At 39.2% G+C, this 19,526-nt stretch overlaps 1 protein-coding gene across 1 annotated transcript in view; it reads left to right on the top strand.

Annotated features, from left to right (window-relative positions):
• Positions 1-2,738: 2,738 nt before the first annotated feature.
• LOC122066632 (transmembrane emp24 domain-containing protein p24delta3-like) overlaps positions 2,739-19,526 on the top strand; it is a 35,678-nt gene continuing 18,890 nt past the window's right edge. Inside the window, exon 1 of the mRNA XM_042630463.1 lies at positions 2,739-3,022. Within this exon, the coding sequence (XP_042486397.1) occupies positions 2,828-3,022 (195 nt within the window). The 5' untranslated portion in view covers positions 2,739-2,827. The remainder of the gene's footprint in view (positions 3,023-19,526) is intronic.

Genomic DNA, 19,526 nt, shown 5'->3' with positions numbered 1-19,526 from the left:
GACCGAGCTATCCTCATAGAATAGGAAATGGTGTATTTATTGACGTTTCCTCATGCATTCCATCACACCACCCATTGGAAACACTTTCCTCGTCTATTTTTTTTTGGGGGGGGGGGGGGGGGGGTGGGGGTGGGGGTGGGGTAGTGGGGTAAACCTCTATTCTAATCCGACTATGTATGTATTCGAAATAAATAAATTTTAAATTTTTTTTTCTTTTTTTTAATCTGGGAGTTACTTAAAAGAGTTATTCTATGTGTAGGTATACAAAACCTATTTTGAAATTAAAAATGATTTTTTTGTGAAATTACTATAAACAAAACATAAATGACACAAACAAATAGCTGAAGTACCCCTTGAGCCAATTATTGGAATTTATCACATCAGAATCAGTGAATCTACACCATTGAATATGAGCTCTTTATTTATTTTTTTTGGTAAAAAATATGAACTCACTTGACAACATTTTTTTTTTTTTCTTTTTGCTGACAACAATTTCAATCTTCCTTCGATTATTCCCCTGAATTTCAATACAATTTCATAGCCTGACTACATATGTTTATTCATATATAAAAAAAATGAATTTGTACTTGAACCATTACATGCTTTGATGTATCTGTTTATTCTCATATATATAGTGGGAAAAAGATTGCAATGCCTAGTGTGCAGTTTTCCTCTCGTATGAATTTTCTTATTATTTGCTTAAACCTGCTCTAAATATATGGACCTCAATTAGGTGATACATTTTTTCAAAACACCCATTGATGTGGTGTGTAAATTGTTTCCCATGCTTGTAAATTTACAAGATAACAAATAATACTTTTTGAACAAAAATATCTCTACCTAGTAGGAGGTGGCAAAAAACCACCCTACCCTTGGTTGGATGCATGTGTCATTTGTATCTCTTGATTGGTCCCTATGCTGGCACAATGGTTACACAACCAAGCAACAATTCACAACCATATTTATTTGATGGGAAAAAGAAGGTTGTCAAGCGAGTGTTGTCATTGGCCTACATTGATGCAAGGGTCACGTAGCCTAGCAATGATCCCCTCTCTTGATATATATAGGGAGAAAAAACGCTATCCGTTTGCATTCCCCATGTTTAGAGACATAGATCCTCTCAAGTGTGTCATTGCACCCCAGTATGCATCCAATGTCTATGGGTGCATGCTCGGGTGCTGCCAACTGTCCGATGCAAGCTGAACACACTGGGGCATTGGAGGATCCGTGTCCCATGTACATACACAACCTTTGATTTAAGGGGGGTACGCAGGCGACTTGCACTTCCCATCTATATATTCCAGCACATGGACTTTATTTCAATGACATGGATTTAATAGATGGATTTCATATTTCAAACTTTTTCCTAATCATAATACTAATTACCTTGTTTTTCTCCATTACAGATGATATAGAAAGCAAGTTAGAAAGACACCTGAGTCTTCCATTTTTCGAAATTTCCTATTTTAGTTTGTGCTAGTGCTAATAATCAATTAGAAACAAAATCAGGCCCGACTTTTTGCATTAGCATGCAGGGGTAATTTAAGGTTATCAAAATGGGTCTTCAAAGCAATAGGAAGAAGTGGAGACTGAAGTGAAGAGTTCTTGAATGTTTATAGCTTGCTTTGGATAAAGGATGGAATATCATTGAAGTTTGAATATGTCCTAAGACTTACTTCAACTAATTCCACAAAACCATTAGATGGAGTTTGATTATGACTTTCCTCTCTGACATTCTGTCATACCTATGAGAAATTAAACAATGCGTCTTTTATGTTTAGATGTAAAAATAGTAATCTTGTTATGCAATTTATGACAGCCTTTATGTAGTAGGACTAATCTAAACAACTTCACCGTGTAAACTTATTTTCTTTTATCATAAAAAAAATATCACATGAATTTAATGACTCTCACCTGTGACCTGCAGACATAAAAAAGTGGTTGAAGGGAAGTTCTTCTTCCCCGTATGTGAAGAAAACTTTTGCCAATCACCACAATCAACCCAACGAACTGAGATTCAAAAACCCTGAGGCTAATCCATGTTTGATAACTTAGAAAAGAAAAAAAAAGTACAAGAAATATAATAAGACAAGGCTGCATTTGGTAACTTTCAAAAAAAAAAAGTTTATGGAGTTTTTTTATCTTATGAAAATGAAAAAACTGAATAAAGCGTTTGGTACATTTATGATGTGATTTTTTTTCTTTAGAACAAAAAGTGAAAAAAAAAAAATGTTAAAAACAAGAATTGGCGGAACAACAAAAAGTAGTTCATTTGTTTTAGTTGACATTTTAACAGAGAAACTGAAATTTTAATTTTCGACACGAAACGTTACCAAGCGTAGTCAAAAAAATATGATTACACAATGATTTTTTATGTTTATCTCTCTCTTCAAATTTTTTTTTTTCGTTTATTGAGTCATTGACTACCAAATATAGTTTTTTTTTTCTTTTTTAATGAGAAAAGTAAAATATTAAGACGAAAGGTTATTATTATACCATAATCACAAAAGGAGTATAATATCCTTATTTAGCACTATTAGCAAGTTCCCATGTACACATCATAGGAGGATCGGAATCTTTGCACTTTATACGGATATGGAGCGCGAGTTTTTCTTTGGAGCTTTTCGTTTTTACTGCCATTGCCCAGAGAGCACTACACGTCTATTATATAGATATATATAGAGAGAGAGAGTGAAGACTTGAAGGAACCAAACGTCTTAAAACTAACCGGTAATGGTACAAAAGAGAGAGAGGCTCTTGACTCGTTGATACAGTGAGGTTTAGGGCGAGAGGGAGAGGGAGAGGGAGAGGGAGGGGAGAGGAGAGAATGGTGAAGGATCTAATGGTTCTGCTATTATGGGTTAGTCTCTCTCTACCTATGGGGAAAGCTATATGGTTGAATCTTCCTGGTTCAGGAACGAAGTGCGTTTCAGAGGAAATCCAGAATAACGTCGTCGTCTTGGCCGATTACACCGTAGTTTCCGACGATCGGCCTCACGAGATTCCAGCCATCTCTGCCAAGGTAAATATGTAATTCCGAATTTAATCATCTGTCTTACCTAATCCTTTTGTTCTTTCAAGATTGCAGCTTTTTTAATTAACTGGGGGCCTTAGGGCTTGGATTTGGGGTGATACCTAATTAATCTTTTTAATTTCTTCTGCTCGTGGTGGATTAGTTTAATGATCTCGTTGTTCATGTTTTGGAATTGTTGGGAGTGTGTTGATGGGATGGTTGCGAATCTGCCAGTCATTTTTTTTTTTTCGGTGTATGCCACAGCCACAACTAGCATTGGTCAAGATGGGATTCCCTGCTTTTTGATAATTGAAGATTACTAGAAGGATGGTCATGTACACCATGTACTTGATGTTAGTATGTTACTTGAACTCTTCAAGGTAGATTCATGTTGTAGAGTGATCCACGAAAGGTGCAACCAGTAAATATATGAAAACAACAACACTCCTGGTAAAAATCCCTAGTTTTTCCAACTAGGGTTTCATAGAATATACAAAAGCATAGCTTTCTGCAAATCACAAGAAGAGAAGCCCTAAAGGACTTCCAAAACAGAGAAAATAATAGTAGGAACTGATCAGACTGGCTCTGATACCATGTGACGATGGAAGAACCAGAAGATCAGCACCTGTAACAGTAGAAAGAATGAAGAGATAGATGAGGAAGTCAATGGAAGAAAAGGGGAGAGAACCCTAGAGCTCACTGTAGGTTCAGAATAGTCTACCGTGAGCCTTGGCCCATATATTTACAACTTAATAATAAAGAATAAAAATTTCAAGGGCCAGAAAACATAATTACTAATAAAGCTACACAATAAGGAAGATATGACAGAAAACCCCCTGTGACTTGACTTAGCTATATTATTTAGCAATATGATATGCTGCTCATGGTTTGGTCATTGAGACAAATTGTGGGCCTTATTTTGCAGGTTCTGTCCATTATTTTTCTGGTTTGGTTACATATTGCATTGATATAGATTCTATGTTGATACTAGCATGCAACAACAACAACAAACTCAGCCGTATCCCAACTCAATGGGGTCGGCTACATGGATCCATAGTCCATACACAACAAAATAGAAAAAGTCCAAACAAAAAAAGGAGAAGGGAAGAGATGAAAAGATGAGATACGTGAAAGAAAGATGAGAGTAGGACAATAAAAATAAGAGGAAAGAGGCTCTGCGCAACAAGTTAGGAAAGTCTCAGCTAAATGGGTTTTGGCTACATGGATGTTTGCCCTCCAATAGGCTCTATTTGAGGTCATACTTGGGACAAGGCTAAGACTATGCATGTCATTCCTCACCACTTCTCTTATGGTCATTTTAGGCTTGCCCCTAGCCCTTTTGGCTCATTCCATCTGGATCATATCTCTCCTCCTTACTGGGGCATCGTTAGGCCTCCTTTGAACATGGCCATACTAGCTCAAATGACTTTTGCGAATCTTTTCGTTGATTGGGGCAACTCCCAAATCAGCTCTAATATGCTTCTTAGTTTCCTCACGTATGTTGATACTAGCATAATATAATTGTTATGTTGGTCTCGAATTATTGACTCGTTTCAAAGATTGATCCGCTTTGACATATTTTGGTGGCGATCCGAATGGGATTTTTTTTCCTGAGATCTGTGATGGTAGCAGAGGGGTTGGGCTGACTTGAAGGAGTATATATATGTACTATCATCTTGTTGAGCAAGCATTGTGAGATTTGGATTTTTTTCGTGTTAAGGATCTGGAGCGATTTGGGTGTTCTTGAGTGATCTCCATTTTAACCGCTTTTCTACATAGTGAATCATCTTCTTCTTTGCCTGAGGACGTAGCATCAGACATCGGTGTATGAATCTCATTAAACCTTTGTGTTGTGTGAATCTGTGTTTATTTTCTTCGTATTTGTTGGTGTTTGTTCTAACAATAATTATTCATTAAAATATGGGTCGTGCTTGGTGGTACCACGTGGGGTGCCACTGAGATTGACACTGTCCCCATTATGTCCCCTAGAGCTAGAATAAAATAAATTAGGTAAATCATTTTGTTTTTAATTGCTGTTGTAATGGGATAATTGTGGAATTAACTCGTACCTGATGTCACATTATTCGAGGTCTGAAAGGATTGTGTTGTGAGTAGTAAAAAAAAAGAAGAAAAGACTATGCGTTGTGGAGCTGGAGCCTCTCTTGGGCATAGAGAATAGCCACTCTCCTGAAAACGTCAGGTAGCTGACACATAGTATATGTGAAACTGGCAACTTCTTCCTTTAATCTCTCTCCCTCCCCCCCTTTTTTTTCCCCCCGTTTTAAGCCACAACTAAGTGGGACTCACTAATCGTAATTTGGTGTTGAATGTAATCTTTCCTCAATTATGGGTTTATTATGGATTAGCATGGCAAGAAAGGACAGTTCCATAGTGCACTTAAGATTCCAATTTCTCCATCGACTTGAGGGAGGTTCAGTGGACAATCAGAGTTCCCGGTTCCATCTCCGGAAACTAGTGATCAGAGACATTGCAGGGTTGTAAGCTATTCTACTCTCATCAACCTGTGCATTTGATTTACAGTATTTCTAATGTATGCTTAGCTAGGTTATTCTATCATAGACCTATGCTTAGTGCGGGTAGTACTCCTAATTTGAGGTACTATAAAAAATATCAACCTCATTTAGATGGCCTCATAACCCTCCCTGCCGATGGGACATCATTGTAGGGCATTGATATAAACCCAATCCAGGGGAACAGTGTGTTCCTTGGTAGCTACTACTACCTAAACCTATTTGTCGTGGGTGCGACCTCTGATCATTATGGGAAAACAAGGGGTGAAGACCTAGCCTTTATACACGAAGGGTGGAAACTGAGAATGTTGGCTGTGGGTACAATCAAAACTTAGTATTGAGTAGATGCTGAGCCCGACAGTGGGCATTACTTCGTGCATGTAGGCAACTTGTTGAAGCACGTATTTTTCTGTGTTGTGGTTGTGTATATATGCTTTGTGTATTGGGGTAGATAGCTACAGTATGGGTGTGCACATCTGGTAGGCCTGGCCACATGGTGGTGCAGTGTGGATGTGCAAACGACTGTGTTGCGTGCAAACGACTGTGTTGGCGTGAGACCGTGACTGCAGTGTAGGGGTTGGAGACAGCTCAGGAAAAAATACAGGGGTTGTGAGAGCTTTGGGCAGTAATACAGTTTATGTGAGGAAGCTCTGTGCAACAGTGAGAATTGTCAGTAGTACACATAGTAGCTCTGGCAGCATCAGTAGATTGAGTATGTATCTGTTAAAGTGTCAATAGTGATTGCCACGTCAGGGGTACAATTGGAAAAAGAAAAAGAATTTTACACACTGATTCACCCCCTCTCAGTGACAATCGGGGCCCAACAGGTTTTGGTTAGAGAAGCTTCTCCCCTGCTTGTAAGCGTTCTCATTGGGTAAAAGGGATTATGTTTTGCAATATTATTCCTCCATTTGCAGTGCTGCTCAACAGGACACCTTTAGACTTCTTTCAATTGTCGTGGGGCATTAGACAAGGTGATCCTCGCTCTTCTTATATGTTCGTTCTTTGTGCTGAAGTCCATGTTGTTTTATGGTTGTCCTTATTGGCAACCTCGGTCACATGGCAATGATGAGGTGGTAGAGATGACGTGGCAACATACGGTCTCTCTGATGAGATGGTAGTCTTGTGTGGAGTGTGTTGTTTGAGTGATTTTGGAGCAGCTATGGTATGTGGTGTGGATTTTTGGGCTAAAAATTAGCACTTTTGGCATTGAAGATGAATTTTCTGGGTGTTGAATCAAGTATGGAAGTTGAAGAAAATAAAAATTCTTTCCAATGCACCCGGATTTGTCCAAATTTGATATCAGATAAAGAAGTTACGACATTTGCAAAACTTAGGGCCATTTTGGTCTTTCTGCATGGCCGAGACTGTTGATGGGATGTTCTGGAAGGTTGTAGAGCTTCAAGTCGTGAACCATACTCATTTTGTTTCGACTCAATCCGAACCTGTATGAGGGAGTTATGGAGATTTTTTTCACGGGACCAGTCCAGAAAATAAAAAATCTAATTTGGAAAATGCTCTCGGTAACCTTAGGGGTTTTTAGCATTCTTTTCTGTGATCGGAGAGCCTTTCTATGATTATTGTGAATTCGGGCAACTCTGATTTGACTTTGTCAATGGAAAGTTTTATTATGATTTTTTGGTTCAGAGGGGGCCCAAAGTAATATTCCGAAAGTCGGGAGCCTTGATTTATTAAAAGACAGGGGCTATCTGTAACTGCTAGAAGCTCAGTGGTCCTCTACATCCCTAAAGACTATTGCTCCTTTATCTTGATCGTGTGGTCAAGACAAGCGTGCGTTTCAGCCAATAAGATTGCAAAACGTTGCCCCCAATGACGTAATGCCTGACATATGCGACAACCCTTTTATTCAAATCTTGCGACCACGATTTGTTGTTTGTTAGGCTCATCAAATTTATCAGATTAAGGGTGCCATTTTGAGATCTGAATCCAACGGCTAAGAGCTATGCAGTCCATATAGCACTGGGAGTTTCTAAACGGAGCTTTATCATTTATCCGATTTCAAACGGCTATAACTTGGCCATCTTAACTCCGATTTGGATGATTCAAGTTGGAAAATCTTCATCTCTCTGAGATCTACAAACTTGAATGAAGAAAATAAGAGAGGGGTGTTGCAGAGATGGCCAAATAATCGAGTTAAAGTTTATGGGAGGCGCCTTGGGTTTGAAAGAAATACACAACCTCATCCATTTGGTCTAATGGCTCCATTAAAGGCTTGTGAAGATGCTGGAAGCTAGGGCAGTAGCCTTCATTGGTGGTAGCCAAGGAAAAGAGAGAGAAAAGGGAACAAGAAGACCATGGTTTTGGTGAGAGGAGCTTCCCCCTTGCTTGCAAGTGTTCTCATTGCCCATCGATGCTTCAGCTGAGGTAAATGCCCTTCATTAATGGTGTGTTTGAAAGGTTGTTGGGGTTTTATGTTGTGGTATTGAATGTTGCCAAGAAGAAAGAAAAATAGAGAGAAGAGGGCTAGGGTTTGAGCATTTTTGTGCATTGGAGTAGAAGAAGACACAGAGTAAGCTTTATGTCCTTCATTAAAGCAAACCTCAAGGAGGTAATTGTGTTATGATGATGCCCATTGAAAGCAAAGGCAAGGAGAAAAGAAAGGCTGAACAGGAAGAAGAAAAAGATAGGGAAAAGAGAAGCACTGTGTGTGTGTGCCATTCTTGGAGCTATTTTGAGCTTCTACGAAGGAGGAAAAGAAAGAAAAGAAAGGGGAAGAAAAGAAAAAAAAAGGAAAGAGAAGGAAAGAGAGGGAAGCAAGAGAGAGAGAGATGTTCCATTGATGATGCTCAAGGAGCTATTGTGTTATGATGATGCTTCATTGAAATAAAAGGCAAGGAGAAAAGAAAGGCAGAACAGGAAGAAGAAAAAGATAGGGAAAAGAGAAGCAATGTGTGTGTGCCATTCTTGGAGCTAATGTGAGCTTCTACGAAGGAGGAAAAGAAAGAAAAGAAAGGGGAAGGAAAAAAAAGAAAAGGAGAGAGAGAGAGAGAGAGAGAGAGAGAGAGAGAGAGACTGGGAAAACCACAATTGCTAAGGGGGTTCTAGTTCATTGTCAGTTTTGGGTTGCAGCCGTTCTTGGAAGTTCTAGTGAACCTGACTTATCTCTAGAACATCTCCGTGACAACTCCAAAGAAATATCCCGACATTTTCGGGTATCTCCGATAAGGATTGTAAACATCTCTTACCCTGTTTTTACTTCCATATGTATGCATTTTTGCTAGGTATAGGAATTTGATGTTGTAGAACTATACTAACACAATGCATCATTGTAGGACATTGTTATACGCCCAACATTATTCTATAATTGGTGTTTAGAGGGTGCTGGACATGGGGACTGTCTGCTCCTTGGTAGTTATGATCACTTAAACATATATGCTGTGGGTACGACCTCTCTAATCATTCTGAAAAATGACGGTGAAGACCTAGCCTTTGTACATGAGGGTTGGAAACTAGGAATGTATTCTCTTGTCTGTGGGTACAGTTAAAATTTAGTATTCAACACCATCGATACCAATTCTTCCCCCATCATTGGCTACAGTCATCGGTCGTCCACCTCTACTGGTTCCACCATCTCCATGACCCCCTGCAAATCATCTCTGCGCTTGATGCCCTCCACCCCGGGTTCTCAATGATCCCTTGGACTATATGGAATGTTCGAGGTCTCAATACCTTGGCAAAACAAGCTGAGATCAAGTCCCTCATTCGCTCCTCCTAGTCCAGTTTGTGTTGTCTGCTGGAAACTCGTGTTCTGGAACCTAATGCATCTCGCATTGCCTCGTCTATTGCCCCGCACTGGTCTTTGAGTCAAATTACCTTCACAGGCCCAATGGTAGGATTTGGATCTTCTGGGATCCCTCTTTCATGACCATCTCTTGCCTTTCCTCCTCCGCCCAAGCCATGCACATCTCCATCTCCCACCGCTCTGGCCCCTTCATCTGCTCACTCTCAGTTATTTATGCCCACAATAGAGCCCCCCTTAGGCTTCCCCTTTGGTCCGACCTCTTCCTGGCCCCCTCTTTGGGATCCAGGCCCTGGGGAATTGTCGGAGACTTCAATGTCATCCGTTTCAGTCAGGAAAAGCATGGGGGTAACCCCATTGAATTCCAGGCTGTGGATCCCTTCAATGATTGTATTAAAGACTTTAACCTCACTAACCTCAGATGCTCGGGAGCCAAATTTACTTGGCATAACAGAAGGGCTGGTAATCAGAGGGTGGCTTGCAAACTCGATCGGGTGCTTGTCAATGAAGCCTAGCTTGACTCTTATCCATCCTCCCATTCCCATTTTGGTCTCCCTGTGATCTCTGATCATAGCGCCATCTCCATCCATGTCCTCGCCTTTTGCTCCTTTGGTCCTAAACCTTTCAAATTCTTCGATATATGGATTTCTCATCATGATTTCAAATCTATTGTCCATTGTGCTTGGAGCATTCCCAGCCCCAGCTCCTTGTCCCCCCTCCTTGCTTTCGTATGTAAGCTTAGGAATGTTAAAGCCACTCTCAAGCTTTGGAACTCCTCTACCTTGGAAACATCTCCTCTCGGGTCTCTGAAGGTAGGGACAAGCTCCACTCCATCCAAGCCTAGCTTCAAATAGATCTTCTCAACATTGCCTTGGCGGATGAAGAGGAAGCCGCTGCCATTGAGCTTTCCCATCTTCTTGGCCAAAAAGAAAGCTTTCTTCGTCAGAAAGCTAGAATCAAATGGCTAGACTTGGGAGACTCAAATTAGGCCTACTTCCACCGCTCTCTCAAAGCCAGGAATAATGCCAACGCCATCCCTATGCTTTTTTCCTCCTCTGGGATTGATCTGTACTCCCCTGATCTCATTAAGGCTGAAGCAATCTCCCACTTTCAGAGACTCTTCAGTCCTCCCCCCTCCTCTCTCCCCCCGAATCTCCTCAATAAGTTTGTCCCTGAGAATCTCCTCCCCTTCCTCCATTCCATTCCCTGAGAATCTTTCGGCCATTCTTTCCCACAAGGCCAATAAAGCCCCGGGCCTTGATGGTTTCAGTATGGGCTTCTTCTCTGCCTGCTGGAATACAATCCGCATGGACCTCATCCAGGCGGTGCGTAGTTTCTTCTTCAATCCCAATCAGATCAGTGAGATTAGTTTCACCTTCCTTTGTCTCATTCTTAAAAAGGGTAGATGCTGAGCCCTTCAGTGGGCATTACCCTGTGTATGTAGGTAACTGACTGAAGCACGTATTTCTTATATTGTGGATGTGAATGTGTACTATGTATTGGAGTGATTGTCTACATGATAGGTGTGCACATCTGGTAGGCCTGTCCACTTAGCCGCTTAGTGGTGCAGTGTACATTTGCATGCGACTATGTATATGTATATGACAATGCTTGCAGTGTAGGAGTTGTGAGACAACATTGGGCAGCAATACAGTTTATGTGAGTGACCTCTGTGCAACAGTGAAAGTACTTGTAGCACACATAGTAGCTTTGCGCAACATTGGTAGACTATAGTTGAGAGTGAGCCACATCAGCTGGTGACTTGGAAAAAGAACTAGCTGAGGGAAGGTTTTGTGTAAACTGATTCATCCCCCTCTCAGTGTCAGCTGGTACCCAACAGTCCTTTCTTTCCATTTAGCTGCTGCAGCGTCTCAAGGAAGCATCTATGGTCTTCAAATCTCTAGAGGAGGTGAAACCATATCACACATGGGATTTGCATGACTTGGTCCTTTACAAGAGAGCAACCTCTTTAGAGCTTTACGGTTGCATGACAGTGTTTAAAGTGTGTATTGTTCAAAATGTGATAAACTCATCCACCTGAATAAGACTAGAGTGTTTTTTTAATAGGTAAAGACTAGAGTTCAATATAGCCCTAATGTTGATTCAGGCACAAGAAGGGTTTTTGCTGAACTGCTGCAACTCATTCAAACCAATCGGTTGGATGTTTACCTTGGAGTTCCTTATAGTGGTGGCAAGATTGCTAAGGCAAATTGTGATGCTCTAATACAGAGAATTAACTCTAAACCTCAAACTTGGAAGCCAAAACATCTAAGCTTGTAAACATCTATGCTTGTAAATATACTCTCATTCAATGTTGTCCTTTCCGCCTTGCCAGTACACTTTATGTCTTGCTTTCAATTGCCTTCTTCCGTCTTGAAATTTCTTGATGATGCAAGTCATCTCTTCTTTTGGTCCAATGGAGAAGCCAAGCACATACATACTATCAGCTGGAGTACGAGCTGCCAATCTAAAAGAAATGGAGGACTGAATTTAAAAAGATCCAAATCAATTAGGTAAGCTCTGCTTGCCAAAAGGTGCTGGTCTCTTCTCAATCCTTCCGCTTCTCTTTAGGGTAGACTTGTGATAGCCATATATTTTCCTACCTCGTCCTATCTTACAGCTCATTGTCCATACAATGCCTCTTGCGGATGGAATTTCCATTATCGGTGCACGTGATCTTCTTAAAAAAGGGTATTCGTTCAAGTGGGAGATGACTGTAGTATTGGGTCCCTGTACACCCCCCGGCTTTCAGCCTTATTTCCCCTTGCACACGATGCCCCCACTCTTGTTTCGGATTTTATAATCTCTAATTCAAGAGCCTGGAATGCTGAGTTGGTGTTTTACTAGTGGCCTACATGTATAGCTCTCAAAATCATATCTATCCCTCTAGCTCAGTTAGTACTATGAGATCGGTACATGTACATTTTTATTTTTCGCTAGATCAGATTTGTATTAAAAATAAAGGAAAAGAAGAAAAAGAAACATAGCCGAGGCCAATTTCCACCTGTTAAAGAGCAGATGGTGGAACCCCACCTTCGGCATTGTAGCCATTAGCAGGGGCCCTCCACCGCTATCTGCGAAACCTATATCTCGGTCTTGAAAATACATCATGAGATAAATCGTCCATTACAATTCACAAAATCATATCCATCCCTCTTGCTCAATCGGTACTCAAGGTTTAAAGTATCAGTATTAGTCGCCGTATCGGTTGGCTAAATTTAAGATACGTATCGGAGGGTATTATATCGTATTAGAGATATATAATTTATGTTAAAGATCAAGGATTAAAGTATTGGTATCGGTCGTCATATCGATCAGTTAAATTTAAGATACATATCAGAAGGGTATCGTATCGTATCGGAGATACTTTAAACCATGTTGGTACTACAACATCGGTAAATCTGGTTGGGCTGGTTGGTCTTGGGCTATGATCGGGCGGCCATAATCAGGCCTTAACTCTAAACAGGCGGTAACCGGGCTGTAAAGAGGCCTTCCCTAAAATTTGTCTCTTAAGTGAGATGGAAGGCCCAAAAATGTTACAATACAATCTTTCTCTTAGCTTTCGTGTCATGCTTCTCTCTTTGACCTCATTCTCAACACATAAATTTCTTCTTCAATTCCATTTGTATTTAAGCTCCTGCAATCAATACAAGATTTTTTCCTTGACAAACAATTTGATTTCACTTTTCTATTCGACCCACTTTGTTACTCTTTTAGCAAGCTAGTTCAATCATTCAATAAAGGGCGAGGCTAGAACCAGCACGTCAACTCACCTCTCTGATCCCTTTCTCATCCCACCTCTATGATCTCCCCAAATCTCACGTACATATTCCTTTTTTTTATTACAAATATGAATTAAGAATCCAAGAAGCTTGAACCATGAAAAGAAAACTTCCAATTTGAACATTAAATCACTATAGTTGTAGGTGGCGTAAATCTTTAATAAAGAAAAGGAATTGTATGAGATTATGGATGTTACAATTAACAAAGCAGTTGGGGTAAACAAGTCGGGCTCGGTCAAGCGCCGATCAGTTCACACCCCTACATCGTGAACACACGTTTAATAAACAGGGTTGACCTGGGCCGGGCTTTAAACGATTGGGTTTGGTCAAGAATCAAGATAAACTATCTGGGCTTGAGATATCCAAAGATGCTCGGAGTTGTCTCGGAGATGTTCTGGAGATGCCTTGGGTTCATTGGAATTTCCAAAAATTGCTATAACCCGAAACTGATAATGGACTAAAACCCTATTGATAGTAGTGTTTTTCCCAGTTACTCTCTCTCTTGCTTCCCTTTCTTTCCTTCTCTTTCTTTTCCTCTCTTTTCTTTTCTTCCCCTTACTTTTATTTCTTTTCCTCTTTTATAGAAGCTCACAATAGCTTCAATAATGTCACACACTCCACTATTCTCTTTATCCTTCTCTTTTCTTTCTTTTACCCTTTCTTTTTCTTGGCTAGCGTAAGGTTGAGTTGTATTTCTTTCAAACCCAAGGCCTCTTACGAGCTTCAACTCGATTTTCCGACCACCTCAAGCACCCCTCTCTTATTTCTTCATCCAGGTGTGTAGTTCTCGGATAGATGAAGAGTTTTCAACTTGAATTACCCAAATCGAAGTTAAGATGATGGCCATTTGAAGTTCCGCCGGTGAGAAAGGCTCACTTGGAATCTTACCTGCTGGCATAGGGTACACCAGCTATGTGCGGTGGCGCGGGGCGCATCTCAACCATTTGATTTAATCTCAAAGGCCTGCATGATGTGAGCTGTTGGATGAAGATAACCGACAAAAGATCTTGGCCCTCCGATTTGGATCATATTGTATGCAGACATGATATAACACGATGACGTTAGTGACAGGCGACGTATTGCCTCCTCATTGGTCGGGAGGTATGAAAATCTTAAAATAGCAAGAAGGCCTTGGACTTACATAAACACTTTCTACTAGTCTCCATCAGAAATTGCATCCGACCCCTCCGCCTTTAGAACAAAACAATTAAGGGCTGCCTACTTTTGATAAATTCTAAGATGCCCCCTTTGATCTATATTCAACTTATAGAAAAACAATCCTCAGAACCTCTCAGTTTCAATTTGGACCACAGGATTGGGACCTGATCAAACGATCATATATTTGTAGAACGCCCACGATCAATAAAAAGACAATTTCTAAAGACCACTAAGGTTATCGAGAGCATCCCATCAACAACTCGGCTAAGAAGAAAGACCAAAATACCCCTGCGCTTCTCAAAGACCATAACTTCTTTCTCTGATATTGAATCGAGACAAATCTAGGTGCGTTAGAAAAACTTTTTATGGTTCTTCAACTTACATGCAGGAGTCGACACCTAGAAAATTCATCTTTTCAACAAAAATCCCCCAGTGGATATTGTCTAAAAGTGTTTATCATCGGGCGTGGATATCTGCACCACATACCATGGCTGCACCAATATCACACTCAAACATGTCAACATCACATTCCACACGACATTGCCATGTCATTGGAGAGATCGTACGCTACCACCTCATCACTGACACGTGGCCGAGGTTGCTAACAAGGACAACTATAAAACAACAGTGACTGCATTAGCTTAATACAAATGGTACTGAAGAAGATATTAATGCCTTAATTGGTTGAGAAATAGGTCAAAGAGAGAAACCTAACACGATAGCTAAAGAAAGAAATGATTGTAATATTTTTGGGCCTTCTAGCCCATAGTTAGTAAGTTTGGGGATGGCAATAATATAGGAATGGAAACGTACGGCAACTAAATGGACCATACGACAATAATACTTTTTTTCAAAAATCTGGCGCAATAAAACGCGTACGACAATGATATGGCACATGTGTAATATATGTTTAATACGGTTGCCCTGTAAAAATTCAAGAGCAGAAATACGGGTTTATTCTAGTATTAAAAAGGAAATAAAACTGGTTGTTTGCAACTAAATTCTAATCCTCATGCTTCAAACATTTCAAATCCAATCTAGCTTTTCAATTTGGAATAATTTCTACATCTAATATTAATAAAGTTTAACCATGTCTATCATAGCAATTGTTGATGGGTTATTCATCAACCATTTCCTATCATAGCAAATAATAGTATATATCTATCCATAGGGTTCTTTTATGCGTCACTACCTTTTATGCATCACTATGTAGAGTGAAGCAATTCACTTCACCACTACTTTTGTACCCTTCTCAAATACTTTTCTGTGTTAGAGAAGAAGGATGGATATTTTAAATTCACTTTTAAGGAATCACTATCAAATCCCTCCCGCTTCCTTTCTGGATCCCCTCTCTCCACCCTTGGTTCTCCTTCTCCACCCCCTCCCCCCAAAAAAATAATAATATTAATAGCATTTGAACAATCATTTAACAAATCAAAATATCATCCATGAAATACACGAAATACAACAAGAAAATGTATATATATCATCCGTTACATAACCCATGAAATCCGCAAAACATAGTTCGTGCCATAAAGAAGAAAAACATTAATTATTCATGTGAGATGGTGCTTGTGTCTCTGAATCATTTGTGAAAGGAGTATGAGTGATATTACGTAGCTGACTTAGGGTGCCACTATAAACTGGAGGGTTCATATTATCAGAATCAAGTGCAGATCCAATCCCATGTTCTCTATCAAGCAATGCCTGTTCATCTTCCATTCATGCACCCTCTTCATCTTCAACTCCATAATCATCTTCATTTATTTGAATGTTAGCAAGTTTATTTAAATTAACTGACTCCTTACTGAACTTCTCAATGTCTTTTAACTTTATTTTCATAAGAGAATTCATTCTTATATAAACCAAATCTTCCAACATGTCAGGTGTGAGTCTATTTCTTTTCTTAGTCTGCACTACTTCAAAAGCAATCCAATTTCTCTCACATGATGATGAACTTCAAGGCTGACTTAAATTGCGAACAACCTTTTGAAACAAAGGAACAGAACTTCCATGCATATCTCACCTGTGAACTTTGAAATGTAAAAGAATAAAAAAAATAATAAAATAGAAAACAAATCCATTATCAAATTTATAAAAATTAAAGAGCAATGAAATAAGAACAAAAAATTTATCAAATTATTTTACTGACGTGGATGATAATCAATCATTTCTTTTGAAATATCATTAAATAGCTTTCATCTTTCTCATAATACTTCTTCATTTCCGTCACAAATTGCTTCTTATCATGTGGAAAAACCATGGTTCTTACGATATGGACCATGGCCTTTGGCAACATCATCATTGTAGTATGAAATTTTTGCCTCACACATCAACAAAGAATAAAAAAACAGCAGCCACATGCACATGGTTTAATATGTTTGCCTCTTTTCTACTATCAAACAACTACAATATCTTCTTATACTTTGATGAGTCTCTGTTATAACGATCTATAATAGTGTTCCTCGCTCTTTGCATAGCCTCATATAAAAACGGACTTGTACTTCCATCACCATCAACCAAGTGAAGAACTATAACAAGAGGTTCTAAAATGAAGAACATATCCCTTCTATTCAACCAAAACCCTGTATTTTGAGTTATTTGAGTGACCATTGCAACCATTTCAGACTTCCAATGTCTATTGGCCCTCCATTCTGCTGATGCCACTATCACTCTTAACAAATCCTCAACATTAAGAATAGATTTAAGTATAAAAAAATTAAAAGAAAATCTAGTCTTGCAAGGTTTTTCCAACTCTCTGTTATTTGTGGTTTCATGCATTAAGGCTAAAACTGTTTCATGCTTGTACATAAAGGTCACAATCAAATTTGCTTTTACAAATACCTCGTTTACCAATGAGATTTCTGCATTGATGTCCTTTAATAGAAAGTACTCCCATGGGGAGTACACTTTATCCTCTGAATATGGGGATATTTCTGCATTATTAATGAAATTACCACCCTATATAAAGCATTATTTGAAATCAGTTGAACAACTTTCTCTGGCCCAACCCTTTCTATTACAGGATCAAGTATATATTTTCGAAATAATCCAGTCTTGGAAACATCAGAACACTCAAAAGAATTGAGGAAAAACAACCTCTTAGGTGAGTGTCCAATAATATTAATGAATATACGTTCCTTAATATCAGTCCACATGTCAGACATAATTGTGCATTTTGTAATAAACCATGACTCCATAACTGAAGCAACATATTCTTCAACATTTTTTTTTCTTTTTGCATTTTTCTCTAGTTTGGTCCTCAATGTAGAATAGGAAGGTATTGAATAACCATAACAACAAATAGAATGTGTCATCTGAATCCAACTTGCGGTTTGAATAACATTAAATGCATTGTTATTCTAAATGAAACATTCTATTTGTTAAATGCATTTAACAAATCGATGACACGTTTCAAAGTTCACAGGTGAGATATGCATGGAAGTTCTGTTCCTTTGTTTCAAAGGGTTGTTCGCAATTTAAGTCAGCCTTGAAGTTCATCATCATGTGAGGGAAATTGGATTGCTTTTGAAGCAGTGCAGACTAAGAAAAGAAATAGACTCACACCTGACATGTTGGAAGATTTGGTTTATATAAGGATGAATTCTCTTATGAAAATAAAGTTAAAAGACATTGAGAAGTTCAGTAAGGAGTCAGTTAATTTAAATAAACTTACTGACATTCAAATAAATGAAGATGATTATGGAGTTGAAGATGAAGAGGGTGCAAGAATGGAAGATGATCAGTCATTGCTTGATAGAGAACATGGGATTGGATTTGCACTTGATTCTGATAATATGAACCCTCCAGTTTATAGTGGCACCCTAAGTCAGCTACGTAATATTACTCATACTCCTTTCACAAATGATTCAGAGACACAAGCACCATCTAACATGAATAATTCATGTTTTTCTTCTTTATGGCATGAACTATGTTTTGTGGATTTCATGGGTTATGTAACGGATGATATATATACATTTTCTTGTATTTCGTGTATTTCATGGATGATATTTTGATTTGTTAAATGATTATTCATATGCTATTAATATTATTTTTTGGATATATATATATATATATTTCTTATTAATATTAATTACAATGATAGACATGGTTAAACTTAATTAATATTAAATGTAGAAATTATTCCAAATTGGATTTGAAAGTTTAATAGAAACATGAAAGATTAGAAATTAGTTGTAAACAACCAGTTTTAGCTCCTAAATCCAGAATAAACCTGTACTTTTGCTCTTGGATTTTACGGTGCAACCATATTAAACGCGTACCGTATCGTTGCCATACACCTTTTATTGCGCTGGATTTATGAAAAAGTGTTATTGCCATATGGTCCATTTAGTTCTTGTACTTATCCGTTCCCATATTATTGCCATCCTCGATCTTATTATGTTCTATCCCACTCTTAGAGATGAGTTTTTGGGAAGGCCTGTTTAGAGCCCAGTCAAGCCCCATTTAGAGTTGAGCCCCGTTTATGGCAGCGCGATTATAAAATATACCATGCCCACCAAAAGCTAAGCTTGTTTTGCTAAACGGGTGTTCACGGTGTAGGGCTTAAAAGTGGTCAAGTCTGGTTAGGCTCGACCAAGCCCAACTGGTTGAAACCCCTATTTGGCCCTACTAGTGCCCAGTAGGCTGGCCCTTGGCCAGCTGCTAAACAGTTGGATCCTCTGGAGGCGAGGTTGGTGGATTGCTTCAATGTGATGAGGTCAATCTCTGAGGGAGATTGAGGGGTCAATGGTGGTGCATCGATATAACATATTATGGCTGATCTCCCCTTGATAACTACTCTATTCCCAACGCTGGTGCATGTGTTACAAGCACGTGTAAGAGCCATGCATATCATACTTGGGTGGTGGTTGTTACTTGTGTTGGTTTCATGTAATCAATCCGTAGTTATCATATGTGATCATTAGGAAAGCAGCAAGGGTGTGAGTGTTGTGGGGTAGTTAATACGAGGATGAAGTGGCGGACTTGTGCTTGTAATCTAGGAGTCCTATTCATGTCACAGATGCTGAGCTATAAAAATTATATTGTGAGTTAGCTGAGGGTCAATGGGTACTGCGTGAGAACCAACAGAATGATGATGCTAGGCTTGAGAGGACTGGAGCCAAGTTTGACAAGTTTATGGAAGAGATTACTGCTTTTATAAAGAGGTCCGACAAGCGAGCTGAAGAAGGATCCTCTACACTACCTCCTCAGTTCAATACCTTATGGATTGAAGATACACCTCATAGGCAGCAACTTAATCCAATTGTCCCCCAGGGTGT

The sequence above is a fragment of the Macadamia integrifolia genome, chromosome 2, assembly GCF_013358625.1.
Source record: "Macadamia integrifolia cultivar HAES 741 chromosome 2, SCU_Mint_v3, whole genome shotgun sequence".
In the NCBI taxonomy this organism is placed as follows: domain Eukaryota; kingdom Viridiplantae; phylum Streptophyta; class Magnoliopsida; order Proteales; family Proteaceae; genus Macadamia; species Macadamia integrifolia.
The sequence above is the reverse complement of the archived record's forward strand: the minus strand, read 5'-3'. Positions and strand labels throughout refer to the sequence as shown.